Source organism: Spea bombifrons, chromosome 4, assembly GCF_027358695.1.
Source record: "Spea bombifrons isolate aSpeBom1 chromosome 4, aSpeBom1.2.pri, whole genome shotgun sequence".
In the NCBI taxonomy this organism is placed as follows: Eukaryota; Metazoa; Chordata; class Amphibia; order Anura; family Pelobatidae; genus Spea; species Spea bombifrons.
The window spans coordinates 2,706,722-2,723,994 of record NC_071090.1 but is presented as its reverse complement, the minus strand read 5'-3'; the positions used below and the strand labels follow the sequence as shown (position 1 = coordinate 2,723,994).

At 44.3% G+C, this 17,273-nt stretch overlaps 1 protein-coding gene across 1 annotated transcript; it reads left to right on the top strand.

The window, feature by feature from the left end:
- The first annotated feature begins 769 nt into the window (after positions 1-769).
- On the top strand, positions 770-12,840 carry LOC128492651 (uncharacterized). The gene is made up of 19 exons (XM_053465286.1): positions 770-852; positions 1,435-1,538; positions 1,983-2,097; positions 2,454-2,628; positions 3,163-3,274; positions 3,473-3,579; positions 4,371-4,497; positions 4,684-4,804; positions 7,236-7,321; positions 7,553-7,695; positions 7,933-7,992; positions 8,113-8,179; positions 8,609-8,703; positions 8,904-9,032; positions 10,837-10,951; positions 11,298-11,435; positions 11,657-11,817; positions 12,068-12,156; positions 12,265-12,840. Exons 2-19 carry the CDS (start codon positions 1,445-1,447, stop codon positions 12,506-12,508), a joined length of 2,178 nt encoding a protein of 725 aa, XP_053321261.1. The 5' UTR covers positions 770-852; positions 1,435-1,444; the 3' UTR covers positions 12,509-12,840.
- Positions 12,841-17,273: the final 4,433 nt, after the last annotated feature.

The window sequence follows — 17,273 nt, the reverse complement described above, 5'->3', positions numbered from 1 at the left end:
TGGTGCATTGCAGCTTCTCCCAGACGTGGCATTTTTTACAGATAAATAATGCGTATTGAAGAACTTTAATATACGTTATTTGTTGGTGAGGCTGCAGGAATCGGTGAAACCAAATGACCTGAAAAAGGAAACGCAGCAATATACTCAGCGGCAGGCTTGGCAAACACTCCGAGCAGGGGCCTAACGAGACCTCCCTGTGCGTGTGTACAACATACTCTCGTTCAATTCCAAGGGAGCGCTTTCCTGCCACTGATTGGCTGTTTCAAGCAACCAATCAGAGGCATTAAAAACACTGGACCACGAAGAAGGAGGGACGCTGCAACTCCTTAGCTGCAGCTTCTCCCTAAGGTAAGTACATTGGTATCTTTGAATATGCATTGATTGTCCGGGGGGGGGGTTGTAGGACATTGGGGCGTCCCTTTAATGTATAAAGCCATTTTTTGCTGTTTCTATACACATTATCGGGGCTTTTAGGACTGTAGAACCCTGCGATACCCTCAAAGACCACGCGGCTGGCGTAGAACCCCCCACGACAGGTCGGAAGCGCTGAAGATGCAAAGTCCATTCATTGCTGGGGCTGTTTGGGATTCCTGGCCGGGGTCCAGCAGCCCATAACTGCCCCCTCCCCTACCCCCTCCCCTACCCCGGCCCTTTTTAGGAAGCAGGCAGGGATCCCCCCTCTGCACCTCCCCCTTCTTCTAACTGCCTTTGGAGTTAATGATCACCGGAGCTTGAGGAGGAGAGTTACCCTCCTCTCCCCCCTCTACCCCCTCCCCCTCCCAACCTTCCCCAGGGCTGAACTACCCAGGAACACAGATTTTCGCTCTGAAACCCCCTCTCCAGCTCGCAGAGGTAAGGAGGAGAGCCTGAAACGCTTCAGCTTTCTTCTGCTCCTAAACTCCCCGGTCGTGTAACTAAAGGGGGCTTCCTTCTTGGATCGTTCACCGGCTTGTAATGTCAGGGGGGGCACAGAACCAGCGAATACGGTAAACGTAAACCCGGTGTCCCCCCGGGGTCTCTCAGGGCCCACTGCTTGGGGTGAACATTAAAATGCCTCCCATCTGTCCTGCTTAGAGCGGGACAGTCCCGATTTTGTCACTCTATCCCGCCTTTCGGAACAGAGGCAGAGCTCGGCAGGATTCAGGACAACGATCCCGCAGAACCCCGATATGATTTCAATTTATACTGCGCTGCCTCCCAAGCCCCGCCCCCTGTCTTCCTGATTCGCCGGAGGGTTGAGGTTGGGAGGTACCCTGGCGGGACCTCTAACGCGGCAGAGACCCATAAATCTATTTTATATCCGCGCTTTGCTTTAATTCGTCATTTTTTTAACCAGAATTTGGAATTTACAGGAGGAATTTTTTTTAATTAACATTTCTGACGATTCGCCGGTTTTTCTCCTCTTTGTGATAATTTTATTCCGAATAATTTCAGTCGGACCGCGATGTTATTCTCTGCGCTGAGACGATGCGGCCCCGGAGTGCGAAGCTCCGCAGGTCGGCCAGCAGGAGCCGCGATTGGACAGAGACTTTGTCACAGTGAGTAAATAAAAAATGATTTCACGCAAATTAGTCAATTCTTAAAAGTTTAAGGGCAAAATGTCTATCCCATGCATGTTCAAATGCTCTCGTTGTATTAGCCTCTACCACTTCTGCTGGGAGGCCGTTCCACTTATCTACCACCCTCTCAGTAAAGTAAAGCTTCTTTCGATTCCATCTCAGCCTCTGACCCTCTAGTTTTAGATTAATTGCCTTCTTGTCTTTAAAAGGGGGAGAAATAAGTTATTAACAACCAATGGGAGTGATCAGCCATTGAGTATTTCCGGTGTATCAGAATACCGGCGGGCAGTCAGAGATAGACACTATGGGATTATTTTGTAAACCTCTCTAGCTCATTATGGAGGACAGCTGTACTGGTTGGCGGTTCTGTACGTCTATGAGGCGCATAACCGCTAAATCCAGCTCTGGGATTTTTCCGTCCAGGTTCTTCCTTCAGGATTCACCCCGGCGTGAGGCAGGCTTTGGCTGACGGGAGGCCGGTCGTGGCTCTAGAGAGTACAATTATAACGCACGGGATGCCTTATCCACACAACATCAGGTTTGTTCTAAACGTTGGGTCCTTTAATCAACCAGGAGACCTTCCGAGCCTAAAATAAATAGTTACAGGCGCCGTATTATGTACAGAACATCTTGGGGCATCAGTACACAGTTGACGCGTTCTAGCTGCTCTAGAACTAGAACTCACAGTAATCATTCAGGAACAACCACCAGGAACGTTGGAAAATGTTATTCTCAATGACATATGTGATGATGCTTTGATGATGTCATGATGACACCCTTGGAATGCTCCACGTTATGTTGTATTATGGGTGAGGGGGGTGCTAGGTTTTTGCCCCGTCTAGACGGAACATTAGATGTGAGAAGGACGGACCTTCTGTTTACTGTAATTCCCAGCATGGCTAAAGAAGTAGAAGACGTCGTGCGGGCGAACGGGTCGGTGCCGGCGACGGTGGGGATCTTAAAGGGCAAAGTCCACGTCGGTCTCTGCGAAGAAGAGCTGCTCTTTCTGGCCAAAAGCAAAGAGTGCGTTAAGGTTTCGCGGAGGGATCTCCCGTATGTTCTAAGCCAGGTATTTCTGCATGAGAATTAACTATAGATCTGAAGACATCTCCACCGCATTCCAGGAGAAGACACAGAACGTAAAACAGCGCTGATTGGAACTATTACAGCGGATAAATGCCAATTAATCACTTGTTAATTCTTCTTCTCCTTCTCCTTTTTCTCTTTCTCCTTCTCTTTCTCCCTTTTTTCTTTATATTTCTTCTCTTTCTCCCTTTTCTCTTTCTCCTTTTTCTTTATATTTCTTCTCTTTCTCCCCTTTCTCTTTCTCCTTTTTATTTATCTTTCTTCTCTTTCTCCTTTTTCTCTTTCTCCTGTTTCTCTTTCTCCTTTTTCTTTATCTTTCTTCTCTTTCTCCCTTTTCTCTTTCTCCCTTTTCTCTTTCTCTTTCTTCTCTTTCTCCCTTTTCTTTATCTTTCTTCTCTTTCTCCTTTTTCTCTTTCTCCCTTTTCTTTTTCTCGTTCTTCTCTTTCTCTTTCTTCTCTTTCTCTTTCTTCTCTTTCTCCTTTTTTCTCGTTCTCCTCCTTCTCCTTCTTATCCCCAGGGGCTGTCTGGGGGAAGTACTGTGTCTGGGACCATGATAGCCGCTCATCACGCTGGAATTCCTGTGTTTGTGACCGGCGGCATAGGAGGCGTTCATCGCGATGGGGAGAAAAGTAAGAAACGCGGCTTTACAGCTAAGCCTTGGGCTGTATAAATAATATTAATGCCATTTCCCATCCAGTAGGTTCTTTTTTGGAATGTTCGTTGTTTGGAAACTTATTGAAACCAAATAACAATATGAATTGTAAATAAATATTACATTAAAAAAGTAACATAAAAGATCATCAAAGATCCTTTCTCTTCTGCCTTAGCCATGGATATCAGCGCGGATCTGACGGAATTAGGAAGAACGCCGGTGGCCGTGGTATCAGCCGGAGTGAAGTCTATCCTAGACATTGGCCGTACTCTGGAGTATCTGGTAAAAAAGTAGAATTTGATTTGTGTTCTTGATGAGAAGCAAGTTGTTTTTTTCGGTTGGGTAGACCGGTGTTATCCAAGCTTTTTTGTGGAATAAGTTATAAAAATCTGTAGAGTGGACCCCATGAAAATGGTAATGTATAAAGATCCATGTGGACCGTAACAAGCCTGTAGGTCAAAGACGAAGAGTAGACCTTGTTAATAACATCTTGTAGACCATCGAGAAGACCTTGTTGATAACTCCTTGTGGACTATCGAGAAGACCTTGTTGATAACTCCTTGTAGACCATGGAGGAGACCTTGTTGATAACATCTTGTAGACCACAGAAGAGATCTTCTTGATAACTCCTTGTAGACCACAGAGGAGACTTTGTTGATAACTCCTTGTAGACCACAGAGGAGACTTTGTTGATAACTCCTTGTAGACCACAGAGGAGACTTTGTTGATAACTCCTTGTAGACCATAGAGGAGATCTTCTTGATAACTCCTTGTAGACCACAGAAGAGATCTTCTTGATAACTCCTTGTAGACCATAGAGAAGACCTTGTTGATAACACTTTGTAGACCACAGAGAAAACATTATTAGTAACACATTGTAGACCACAGAGTAGACCATGTAGACCACAGAAGAGACCTTGTTGATAACTCCTTGTAGACCACAGAGGTGACCTCTTATTATGCATTTGTTGGTTATGGGCGAGTCCTTACTGACCATATCCTATAGGTCTCGAGTTGGACAACTGTTATACAGAACTCTTCTTACACTTGATGTCTTCTTAATTTCATGCTAGGAAACAGAAGGAGTCTGCGTTTCTACCTTTGGTGATTCTAGAGATTTCCCGTCCTTTTTTACCCCGCGCAGTGGGTTCCAGGCTCCGTGTCATGTCCGGAACGAGGTAGAAGCTGCACAGCTCATTGGTAAGACGTTGACGTAAAGTCCTGTTTGGAAACGGCAACGTTAGAAAATTAATCCAACTAATAATCCTGGAATAAATATATTTCCCCCTGAGACGTTCCATCAAAATAACCAAAACGGGTTTTACGCTTTGGTATGTCTGTTATCTGTCATCTCCAAGCTTCACCAATGGCCTTCCCTCCTGCCAGCCAGGTCCCTGGAGATTGGATTGGGAAGTGGAGTCCTGATAGCCGTTCCCATTCCCTCTGAGCACTCGTCCTCCGGACAGGAGATAGAAGAAGCCATCCAACAGGCCCTCACGGAAGCCGGGTACGTGCCACCTCATGCCGTGTACAGATGTGTGCAGACCATGATTCTAACAGATGAGCCACTGCCATTTTTTGTTTTCTATTCCTCGTATCAGATTAAAAATATTTATCTAAAATTTCCAGCTATTTTCTGTTTTACCCCAGTTGTAGTTTTTGCCCCATAATATAAAGTTTTCAGGCAGCTGCATATCAGCCGTTTGTATGATTCTCGCTCTGTTATCTGACCCCCGATCTACTAAACCCCCCGGCTCCTTATCATACTGCCTGTGGGTAACAATAGAATGGCTCAGTCTTAATCACCCAGTCGGACTCTGGCTAATGAAAGTCTATGGAGGAACGGACTTCATTAGCATCGCCATAAAGCATCAGCTCAGTGTGGTGTTTCACATGACTGAGATAAAACCAGCCTTGGATGTTATTACTGTATACAGCGCTGGGGGTTATATTACTGTACACAGTGCTGGGGGGTATATTACTGTATACAGCGCTGGGGGTTATATTACTGTATACAGCGCTGGGGGTTATATTACTGTATACAGCGCTGGGGGTTATATTACTGTATACAGCGCTGGGGGGTTATATTACTGTATACAGTGCTGAGGGGTTATATTACTGTATACAGCACTGGGGGGTTATATTACTGTATACAGCGCTGGGGGTTATATTACTGTATACAGCGCTGGGGGGTATATTACTGTATACAGCGCTGGGGGTTATATTACTGTATACAGCGCTGGGGGTTATATTACTGTATACAGCGCTGGGGGTTATATTACTGTATACAGCACTGGGGGTTATATTACTGTATACAGCGCTGGGGGTTATATTACTGTATACAGCGCTGGGGGTTATATTACTGTATACAGCGCTGGGTGTTATATTACTGTATACAGCGCTGGGGGTTATTGCTGTATACAGCGCTGGGGGTTATATTACTGTATACAGCACTGGGGGTTATATTACTGTATACAGCGCTGGGGGTTATATTACTGTATACAGCGCTGGGGGTTATATTACTGTATACAGCGCTGGGTGTTATATTACTGTATACAGCGCTGGGGGTTATATTACTGTATACAGCGCTGGGGGTTATATTACTGTATACAGCACTGGGGGTTATATTACTGTATACAGCACTGGGGGTTATATTACTGTATACAGCGCTGGGGGTTATATTACTGTATACAGCGCTGGGGGGTTATATTACTGTATACAGCTCTGGGGGGTTATATTACTGTATACAGCACTGGGGGTTATATTACTGTATACAGTGCTGGGGGGTTATATTACTGTATACAGCGCTGGGGGGTTATATTACTGTATACAGCGCTGGGGGGTTATATTACTGTATACAGCGCTGGGGGTTATTACTGTATACAGCGCTGGGGGGTTATATTACTGTATACAGCGCTGGGGGGTTATATTACTGTATACAGCGCTGGGGGTTATATTACTGTATACAGCGCTGGGGGTTATATTACTGTATACAGCTCTGGGGGGTTATATTACTGTATACAGCACTGGGGGGTTATATTACTGTATACAGCGCTGGGGGTTATATTACTGTATACAGCGCTGGGGGTTATATTACTGTATACAGCGCTGGGGGTTATATTACTGTATACAGTGCTGGGGGTTATATTACTGTATACAGCGCTGGGGGTTATATTACTGTATACAGTGCTGGGGGGTTATATTACTGTATACAGCGCTGGGGGTTATATTACTGTATACAGCGCGGGGGGTTATATTACTGTATACAGTGCTGGGGGTTATATTACTGTATACAGTGCTGGGGGTTATATTACTGTATACAGCACTGGGGTTATATTACTGTATACAGTGCTGGGGGTTATATTACTGTATACAGCGCTGGGGGTTATATTACTGTATACAGCGCTGGGGGTTATATTACTGTATACAGCGCTGGGGGGTTATATTACTGTATACAGCGCTGGGAGTTATATTACTGTATACAGCGCTGGGGGGGTTATATTACTGTATACAGCACTGGGGGTTATATTACTGTATACAGCGCTGGGGGTTATATTACTGTATACAGTGCTGGGGGGTTATATTACTGTATACAGCGCTGGGGGGTTATATTACTGTATACAGCACTGGGGGGGTTGTTACTGTATACAGTGCTGGGGGTTATATTACTGTATACAGCGCTGGGGGTTATATTACTGTATACAGCGCTGGGGGGTTATATTACTGTATACAGCACTGGGGGGGGTTATATTACTGTATACAGTGCTGGGGTTATATTACTGTATACAGCACTGGGGGTTATATTACTGTATACAGTGCTGGGGGTTATATTACTGTATACAGCGCTGGGTGTTATATTACTGTATACAGCGCTGGGGGTTATTGCTGTATACAGTTACGTTAAATCAGACCCAAAAACATGCATTTTTTCTCGTTAGGCTGCAGGGGATTGTGGGAAAGGAGGTGACGCCGTTTGTGCTGCGGAGGGTCAATGAGCTGACAGGAGGCAAATCCTTGCAATCCAGTATCCTTTGATAGATGTAGGCAGGTAACGGGATGGGGGGGTCCTGACCACCCAGCCACATGATCTGCCACATGTTCCAGGAACTGCCCCTGCAAGGTGGTATCAGAAAGGAGGTATCTGGAGTGACTCTCAGACTTTTTAGGACTTCAGTGGACCCCGTTGTCAGGGCAGGGGCCACATGCGGACTGAGCTACGAGGTGGGCGCTGTTTCCTCACATCACCCCTGCCCAGATATCGCGCTCATTAAAAACAACGCCAAGGTGGGCAGCCGCATCGCGGTCGCTCTCAGTGAGATCCGGAGCCCTAAACGGGGACCGAGGAAGAGCCCTCCGTGTCCTGAAAGACGCGAAAAACCTCCTGCCGACTCCAGACCTGTAAGTCTTTTACCAGGCAGGTTAATGTCACCGGGAGGCGCCTTAACCCTTTCAGTATTGCATTAATAGTATACCCTCATACCCAGCAAACACTCTGACCTCCTAGAAAAGAGGGGCATCAGGGGAGGAAAAAATGGGACTGGTCAGACTAAACAGGGACACATGGGAAGTATCATTAGGAAATGCAGTTTAATTTTATTTTCCACAATTAAATTGTCTTTTTTTTTTCCTCCCCAGGTTGTGATCGGAGGCATCAATGTTGATTTCATCGCAAAGTCAGCTAATGACAAGATGGTGGTAAGACGTAATTACTAATCAGAGTCTATTGATAAGGTGAACATTTGTTGCCATAGCAGCAGGAAAAAAAAGCTGCTTAATTGTTTTCTGCTGTGTTTTATTCTGAGATGTCTTTTGTAGTTCGGGGGTCAGACCAATCCCGGCCGGGTTCATCAGTCTTTTGGAGGAGTCGGCAGGAATTTGGCAGGTGAGTCAAATGGAAAAAAGAAATGTTCTCCTTGAGCACCTTCCGGCCCCTTGGCCCTCAGCATACGCACTGGCACACACACACTTTCCCGGCTCAAACACCGCACTGAGCTGATGCTTCATGGCGATGCTAATGAAGTCCGTTCCTCCATAGACTTTCATTAGTCAGAGAGTCCAGCTGGGTGATTAAGACTGAGCCATTCTATTGTTCCCCACAGGCAGTATGATAAGGAGTTGGGGGGGTTAGTAGATCGGGGATCAGATAACAGAGCGAGAATCATACAGATGGCTGATATGCAGCTGCCTGAAAACTTTATATTATGGGGGCATAAATGTAACCGGATGTTGTTTGGCCGGCTGCTGTGTAAGCACAGAAAGTCCCGCCGGTTCTATTTACTGACGACTGCGTGCATTTTCTGTCCTCCTGCAGACTGTCTGAGCCGCCTTGGAGAGAAGCCGCTCTTTATCTCGGCTCTGGGGCAGGATGACCACGCGGACTCGGTGATCCGGTTCTGCTCCCACATGGTGAGTCGCCGTCTGCCATTACTGGGTCATCCCCACCACTCGTCGGGGCCATAGACGTATAGACAACGTTTCAACCCAAGTCCCCCAAAATGCCTCATTTTAAATTCACCGTGTGAGATTATTCTGTCACCTGAGTCTTCATTTTTCCATTTAATGCCCTTTTTACGCGGCACAAACTGTGTGTTCTTTTTCTGTTGCAGGACATGCGCGGCGTAGCGCAGCTGAAGGGCCACAATACAGCCACGTACTGTGCGGTGATCACAGACAGCGGGGAGCTGAGCCTCGGTCTCGGGGACATGGATATCCATCAGCGTATAACCGAGACCTATGTAAGAATCGTGACCCTACTTCAATAATCCTAATGAAAAGAGGCTTTTTATAACTATTATTATTATTATTATTATTATTATTATTAGTCTTATTTATATATAATTATTATAGTTATTATTATTATCATTTTATTTATATATAATATAATTAGTAGTAGTAATAGTATTAAATAATAATAATTATTAGCCTTATTTATTATTATTATTATTATTATTATAGTAATTATTGTTATTATTATTATCATCATTATTTTATTTATATATAATAATAATTAGTAGTAGTAATAGTATTAAATAATTATTAGTCTTATTTATATATAATTTATTTATATATAATTATTATTATTATTATAGTAATTATTGTTATAATTATCATTATTTTATTTATATATAATTATTATTATTATTATTATAGTAATTATTGTTATTATTATCATTATTTTATTTATATATAATTATTATTTATATATAAATATATATATATATAATTGTTTAATAATTTAAAATGTTGCCTCCATGTTCTAACTTTATTTAGATTCATTTGAGAAAACAACAAATTTTAATTATATTCTTCTCACCATAAAGCATATCCCATTTCAATCAACCCACCATGACAGTGGTTACGTATCTGTTACCCGAGTCCTGCACCAGTAGATGATATATTAAGGGATTATAAATCAGCCTTAGCCCAGCAGAAGAGTCCAGTTAGAAATATTATGTCCTAGGAGCTGAAACAGAAATTGTCATTTTTGAATACGTTAGCGAAATACTTTTTTTTTTTGTAATTTTCAAACTTTTTATTCGATTAAAATAATTAAAAATAATTAAAAAAATATATATTTGACAAACTTTTTTGTAGCGATTAATCCGAAGTTTTATTTTTCTGGTGAGGGGTCTACTAATTAAAAAAAAAAAAAAGAAATAGTATGGAGTCTAATGTCATGTAAACCTGAATTCAAGCACTGATGCTGTTGGGTTAAGCAGATTAAAAAGGAATCTGTTATCTTTGAAGAGATCATCCAGAGCTGATCCGACACCCAGGATGAGCGCACTCGATGAGCCAATCTCCCCAATACATACTTATTTGTTGCTATGTTTAAAATCTGAGAAAAGCCCCTTGATGACAGGGTGATCCCCGTGCTTTGGAGACGTCACTCACACTCCAAAACGGGGTGGAAATTGTGAGAGAGTCTGGGAGGTCATCCCTCCAGCACGAGACTATCCGGTGCGCATCCCGTAGCTTCTGTACGGACTCGGGACCGAGGCGGGTGGGGAGTTCTGAAATACAAGGTTCTAATATCTAAATATTGAATTATTTATTATTTCTTTTTTTTAACCGGTTTTAGTATTTTTGCCCCATAATATAATGTTTTCAGGCAGCTGCATATCAGCCATTTGTATGATTCTCGCTCTGTTATCTGACCCCCGATCTACTAAACCCCCCGACTCCTTATCATACTGCCTGTGGGGAGCGATAGAATGGCTCAGTCTTAATCACCCAGTCGGACTCTCTGACTAATGAAAGCCTATGGAAAAAGGGACTTCATTAGAATTGCAATAAAGCATCAGCTCAGTGTGGTGTTTGAGCCGGGAAAGTCACTCAAAATATCACATGACTGACAGCACCGGCGGCTCCAGGTCTGCAGATAAAGGGGGTTTATTGGGGAAAAGTGAGATAAAACCAGGTTTTTGTTAATGCCGACTGACATTCCAACCCACAGCTCAATGGACCCTCCATCCCATTGATAATAAGTAAGTTTGTACCAATTTAACCAATTATCTTCTTATCGCTGTCTTCTTTTAGGTGTCTCAGTTCGCTGACAGTCTCCGGCAGACCCCGCTGCTGTGTATTGATGGGAATGTACCAGCGTCCACCATCCAGTATGTCTGTGATCTCGCCCGGAAAAACTCCGTGCCAGGTCAGCGTCCACTCAGACTTAGGGCTCCGAGTCCCGGTTCATGTAGACTGTAAGCTCTGCGGGGCAGGGGCCACCTTTCCTAACGCATTCATATGTTTTGGTCAAAATATCTGCAGACCCCTGTGCTACCGCACATGTATTGAAATAACGAGACTTCTAGAACAGGACCGTTATCGAGGAACCAATCCGGAGTAAAGATGGGAACTTTGGGAACTCTATAGGCTCACCAAACCCCATGCAGTTCATTTTAACCCTTTTGTGCACTAAAATTCCTTTTCTCATCAGATGTTTCATTGGCTCCTTCGTGTGGCTCTCGTAACGCGTGCGATCTCTTATTGCTTTACAGTTTGTTACGAGCCAACAGACGTAGACAAAGCTTCAAAGCCTTTCCTCTCCGACAGCTGGAAAGCTCTGACCTATATCTCCCCAAACCTCAAAGAGCTGATCTCCATCAACGTGACTCTGGGGTGCCCAGTGCCCTTTGGTAAGACTTTGAGTTTGGATAGATGGCTGACTCTGTTCCTTCCCATATCCACAGGGAAGGGAATGGATCTGAACATTTTACGTGCTGGTTGGTCTGATTATCTTATCCTCGTTCTTGTGGTCACCAATGTCCTTCTCCTACGACGAGAGTATTGGGGGCTTTGGAATATACGTTGTATTGTAGACCCAGAAGTTAACTTGATCCTTTGTTTCTCCTTCTAGATGTTCCATCGGAATTAGATGATGTTATTGACGCCGCCATTACCCTCTCTCTACCGTTGCTGGAGTATTTGCGCGTTGTGATAGTGACTTTAGGAGCCCATGGGGTGCTCTTGTGTGGTCTCAGCAATGAGGGGACCTTGTCCCTGTGTCCTAGAACCAAGGTGGGTATTTGATGCCCCTGTTTCCGGTACTGAGGTCAATCCTTCAAGAGGTTTCTTTGCCAAAGAAAAACGAGCAAAGGTCTGTTTCTTTCCACGCCAAAGACCAATGACATCATACACTTGTTGGCTTCAAGCATCTTCTGGTTCATTGTATAGATTTATTGATTATACTTCTAAATAAAACCACTTTGGGATGTTACCATTGTATTATATGGCTGCATTTGTTTATAAATTCATGCATTCCTGTTAGGTACGCCGTGGAGATCCATGTGCCTTGCATTACCCCGCCGCTCCAATTTCTCCAAAGGACATCATCAACGTATCTGGCGCCGGTGACAGGTAACTTTACACCACTTGGTAACCTTGTGCTTTGGGGAATGAAGTGGTTGGGCTGGTATTCTATTCCTTGCTTTGTGTAAACTGTAAACTTCACTTCCTTCCCATTAGCCTCATGGCCGGACTCCTCTCTGGGGCTCTTTCGGCATTAAACACGGACACCTGCGTTCGGATGGGTCTCCTGGCCGCACGTCTCTCCCTCCAGTCACGTGGCCCGATATCGCGGCTCATCTCACCCTCCGCAGTCAGCCCCCAGCAGGTTGAGGCCATGATCTGGCCTAACCCCAGAGTATGGAGAATTCGTCCATCTGACGGAAAGACGTTTCTCACCTCCAGACACCAACAACAGTCCTAAGGAGGACATCTGTGAAAGCCATGAGACAGGACTGGGTGGACACCTCAAGCTCATGTGATATGAATGATCCCATGTAAAATAATATTTCTTTCTACATATTTTACATTCATGAACGCCAGACCCTTCATGTCTAGTAGAGGAATATAAAATTCCCAATATGCCTTTCCTGATGAGGGGGCATCTCACGAGGATCTCATGGTACGTCGTAGACCCCCCACTACTTGTCTACTAGTACCTGATACATTGTATCTATCTTCCCAGTAGCACATTCCTTTTGCCCTAAAATTTGGAGGAATCCAATCCGATAACAAAACCCGCCCAGTCCCATCGAAATGTCAAGAAGGAAAATCATGGCTATGACATCACCATATAGGGCTCTTTAAATTTGTGGCATCACAGACCTGCAACTTGTATCCAGCAGGGAAATCGGTGCACAAAATATCATAAAAACTTGGGTTTGTTGAGTTAAATACTTCTGCATGATGACCTGGACTCCCAACGGAGCCATCAATGTCAATGTGATGGAAGATCAGGGAATATTTTAAGTATTCTCACTTTTTAAGTTAATGATGTCAAGAAAGCGATCTTATGATGTCATACCCAGACACACTTGGAGCAGAGGAAGGCTAACGTTTCATCGACTGGATACATTTAGCTCTCCGTGTTCTTGTAACTTCATTGCTGACAATAAAACTGTCCAATCAATCTCATGATTTGGGAATCTCGTGAATCTGGACGTCGGAGAGATCCACGCACCGGTCTGCACTCACCAGTCCGGCTGACCAATGACACGTCCAGGATCTTGATCAATAAAAAAAATGGATAGAACCGTTTTAGCCCAAGAGAAAATTGAGTCTTTTTTTCAGAAATGGATAGCTTTTATTGAATCAACATAGAAAAATATGTAAAGTTACAGGACCTCAAAGGTCTCTTTTTCAGACGGTCTCGAAGCCTTATGAAACACGCATGGGATAGACATACGGCTCCTGACTCTAAGACGAGACCAACAACTGATTAAGGTTTGAGTCTTTACAGCAGGAGAAACGGGTAGACTAGACGGGGGCCGAATGGGGCCGATCTGATCCTGGGTTTTTCTGTTCATGGAGGGACTTACACAAACTTGTGTCTCGGTGAGTTTCCTTTCGGGTTTCTCTGTTTGCTTTGTGGTGCGTGAGTAACGCAGACAGGTGTCCGCGAGAGATTAAACGTCTCCTTTTGCACTTATGGATAGGTAGGAAAAATCCCGTGCGAAGGCTTCACACTGTAAGGGTGACGTCAGGATGGGAGAACATTTTCCATGCGAGGGGCAAAGGTGTGTTAGAGGGGATGGCGAAATTCTGCAGTCATTGACAGGTAAGGGTGGAGGCCCAAAATCCAAGCATTATATAAATAAGAGGTACAAGACCAACCCTTACTTGGGTAGAGCTCGACAGAACTTGCAAATTTTGGAACCGGATTGTAGGATATTGTAGAAAAACATGAATTTTGTGTCCCTCCTGCGGGTATCCATATTAGTGACGGCGGTGGCTGTAACGGCCAAGGCTGGGGCGATGGCAGACAGGAGGCCGGTGGCTTCCAGGAATGGTCAGGAGAGGTTTAGACAGGCAGGAGGATCTGGAACGTTTGCCCAGATGGTCAAGAAGAGGTCAGCGGCGAATGGCTGGTGGGAAGCGGACGACGAAGATGATGACGTCGGTTGGGAGACCACAAACAGGGAGAAGCAGGAGCCGAGGGTGCTGAGTGTTTTGGAGGAACGGGGATCTTCTAAAGAGAAGGTCTCAGAGTCCATCCAACCTGCGAGATCACATGGAGAGTTCAACATGGACACGGTAAGAAATGATTGAAATTTACGGGTATCCCTTGATTCGGGGATACTTTGCATTTCACTTTTGACCAACGTAGCAGTTTTCCAGGTATTTGTTTAGATGTTGTTGACTATTTTATGGCAAATCATGTCTAATTATTCGCTCTCCGGTGGTTTTCTCACGTCCACCATTCTTAGTCCTCCATCTGAAGTCGTTACAATGTATCAGCTCCCAGCAATACGTTAAGAAGGAGGTTATTAAAGAGCCGCCCCGGTACCGTGTTGAGAATTGGTCTTATCGCCATAGCAACAAATAGAATGGTCCAATAAGCAGGAACCTTCTATTGGTTGCCATGGTGACCAAAATACTTTATAAAATGTACTGGAATATATAACTGGCTGATTGAACTGTCAGCCTTCTCGTTGTTGCTAAATCTTTACGCGATGTGCCTGTTATGACTCTCTTAGTCATCCTGTGATGTCATCGCGGGACGCTCCTGCCAGAAGCCGTCAGATTGCGGAGGTTGCCTGGGGCTATTCACATGCAGGGTGCCGCCGGGCCAGTGCCAATTCAAAGGGGTATCTAGAAGAACAGGTAAGGCAAATATTTCGGACAGGAAATATTTTATTAAATATTACTGATAGGCGGCTTGTTTATTTTACGCAATTTAAATTCTATACACATTATCGGGGCTTTTAGGGCTGTAGAACCCTGGGATCCCCTCATACCCAGCAAACATTCTGACCTCCTAGAAAAGAGGGGCTTCCGTGGAGTGACTGGTCATCCTAAACAGGGACACTTGGGACGTATGGATCTACGGCGTGTCTTGGCTGGCCTGCATTGTCTTCTTCTGCTTCACTTCTAGGTCTGTTCGACCAGAATGTACAGAGAGATCCCGAAACCAGATAGAGACGGGCTGCGGACAGCAGGGGATTCTGGGTAATACTTTGAGAGGTTAAAGGTCAAACGCAGCCATAAAGCAGAATGCCATTGTAGGAAACAGCTTGTCAACCTCCATCTACAACAAATCGACCATCGCCACCATTTCATTGGTCTAAATAAATAAATTACTTTATTATATTACTTTTATTTCTTGATATTTTTAGTTTTTATTAATCTTTTATCTTTTCACACGTTATGTTTGTCCGTGACACACTCTGGTTTTTGTTGGATGCAGCGAGATTGGGTTCTAAATGTTAGTCGCTGGAAAGAAATCTAGCGAGCTGGGACGTCGGAGTTAAAAGAAATAAAACGGGATTTCTGCGTTTCCTTTTTCTGCGTTCCCATTGGTTATAAAGTGTAACAATTCCTGAAAACAAATCATTTTGGTTGATAAAAATTTTGAAATTCCCGAACCATAGAAATTTTAAAGCCTGTATAAAAAAAAAAAAAACACGTGAATGAGAATTAACTTTCTATCCAGTTTACAAAATAAGAAAAGACAAAAAGTAAAAACAAAGTTCTATGGATGGAAAAGTAGCAGCTGTTTGTGGTTCCCATAGAGGGCGCTAACGAGCTGCACTTTATTTCCTATAGAACCTGCCGGCAGATCGGCCCCCATTCGGCCCCCGTCTAGTCTGCCCAGTTCTCCTGCTGTAAAGACTCAAACCTCAATCAGTCGTTGGTCTCGTCTTAGATTCAGGAGCCGTATGTCTATCCCATGCATGTTTAATACCCTCACTGTATTACCCTCTACCACCTCTGCTGGGCGGCTGTTCCACTTATCTACGTCCCTCTCCGTAAAGTAAAACTTCCATCCATTACATCTAAGCCCGGCAACTGCTTGGATTGTGGATTAACCATTTAATTTACGAGCTCTGTGCAACTCATAATAGAAATGTAAAAATCAGCTGTAACTGAAAGGGTTAAATATAAGACAATCCTTATTTCCCATTGGTGCACATTGACCATCCCTACCACAATGGACTTGTTAACCCTATCTCAACCACACAACAGAGCTGATTTGTGCCGGTTAAGTGGGGGGGCTGGCAATAGTTTCTCGCACCCTCAACAAACCATGTTTCGCTCTTCTCCTACGTACACCCACCTGGGGCAGGTAAAGAGGAACAGGTAGCTTATGGTATTCCAGATTCTGTGGCCTACACCTCCCATGATGCTCAGCCAGTCTCTTGGAAGCTGGAACCCCCCCCTTGCCAATAGGTAATTTCAGTAACCCATTCAGTACCAGACGTGGATCAATAAAAACACAACAGCAGCTTATCACAATATGATGTGCTATATTATCAGTGGTCACAGCTTGTGGTATTGATCAGACAAAACAAAACATATCTACATAGACACCTATAAAACAGGACAGTCTGGTCTGACTTAAAGATGCAGAATATTAATGATTAGTGGAATTCCCAGCACTTTAACTGAACATAGCCACGCCCACTGACCAATCATACTCCATCATCAGGGAAGGACCTCCCATGAGGTACATCGTGCAGCTGCTTAAGAGTGCTATCCGTTCAGGGACTGAAGTGGGTGGTAAATGGGTGTGGCCGGATGTATGCCCCACCCATGCCTTAGCTTAACGTCTTTAATATTATTTTTTTCTTTGTAGGGGAACTGGGATTGGCGATGTCTCTCCTCTGCACTCCCTGTCCCGATCTGTCGGCCATAGTCACGTCCCGCTATCCCCTATTCACAGATAGATTTTCTGTACAAGTGATTCACGATCCTCTGAATTCTCAGAGGTAGAAAAAAAAATGTCCATATTTAACTCCATCCCGACATGTTTTAACCCTATCATAAATAGAAGATAAAAAAAAAAAAAACCCGCCTAGGTCCATGTGACAGCGTTGAGCTTATCGGATGTCGGTCCAGTGCACAAGGATTGCGCAACCTCACAAGTATTTCTTCATTGGCCATGCGCGGGGGTATTAACCCGATCCTGTCCAAAGCCGGCCGTTCCTCCGCGGCCCCCTCGCCTTTTGTGCATACGGTAGCGTGTAACG

Coding starts and splice junctions, on each gene's coding strand:
- LOC128492651 (XM_053465286.1), top strand. CDS start 1,445: ATGTTATTCTCTGCGCTGAGACGATGCGGCCCCGGAGTGCGAAGCTCC. Junction 3,580..4,370: donor GCCGTACTCTGGAGTATCTG/GTAAAAAAGTAG, acceptor ATTTCATGCTAG/GAAACAGAAGGAGTCTGCGT. Junction 7,696..7,932: donor CTCCTGCCGACTCCAGACCT/GTAAGTCTTTTA, acceptor TTTCCTCCCCAG/GTTGTGATCGGAGGCATCAA.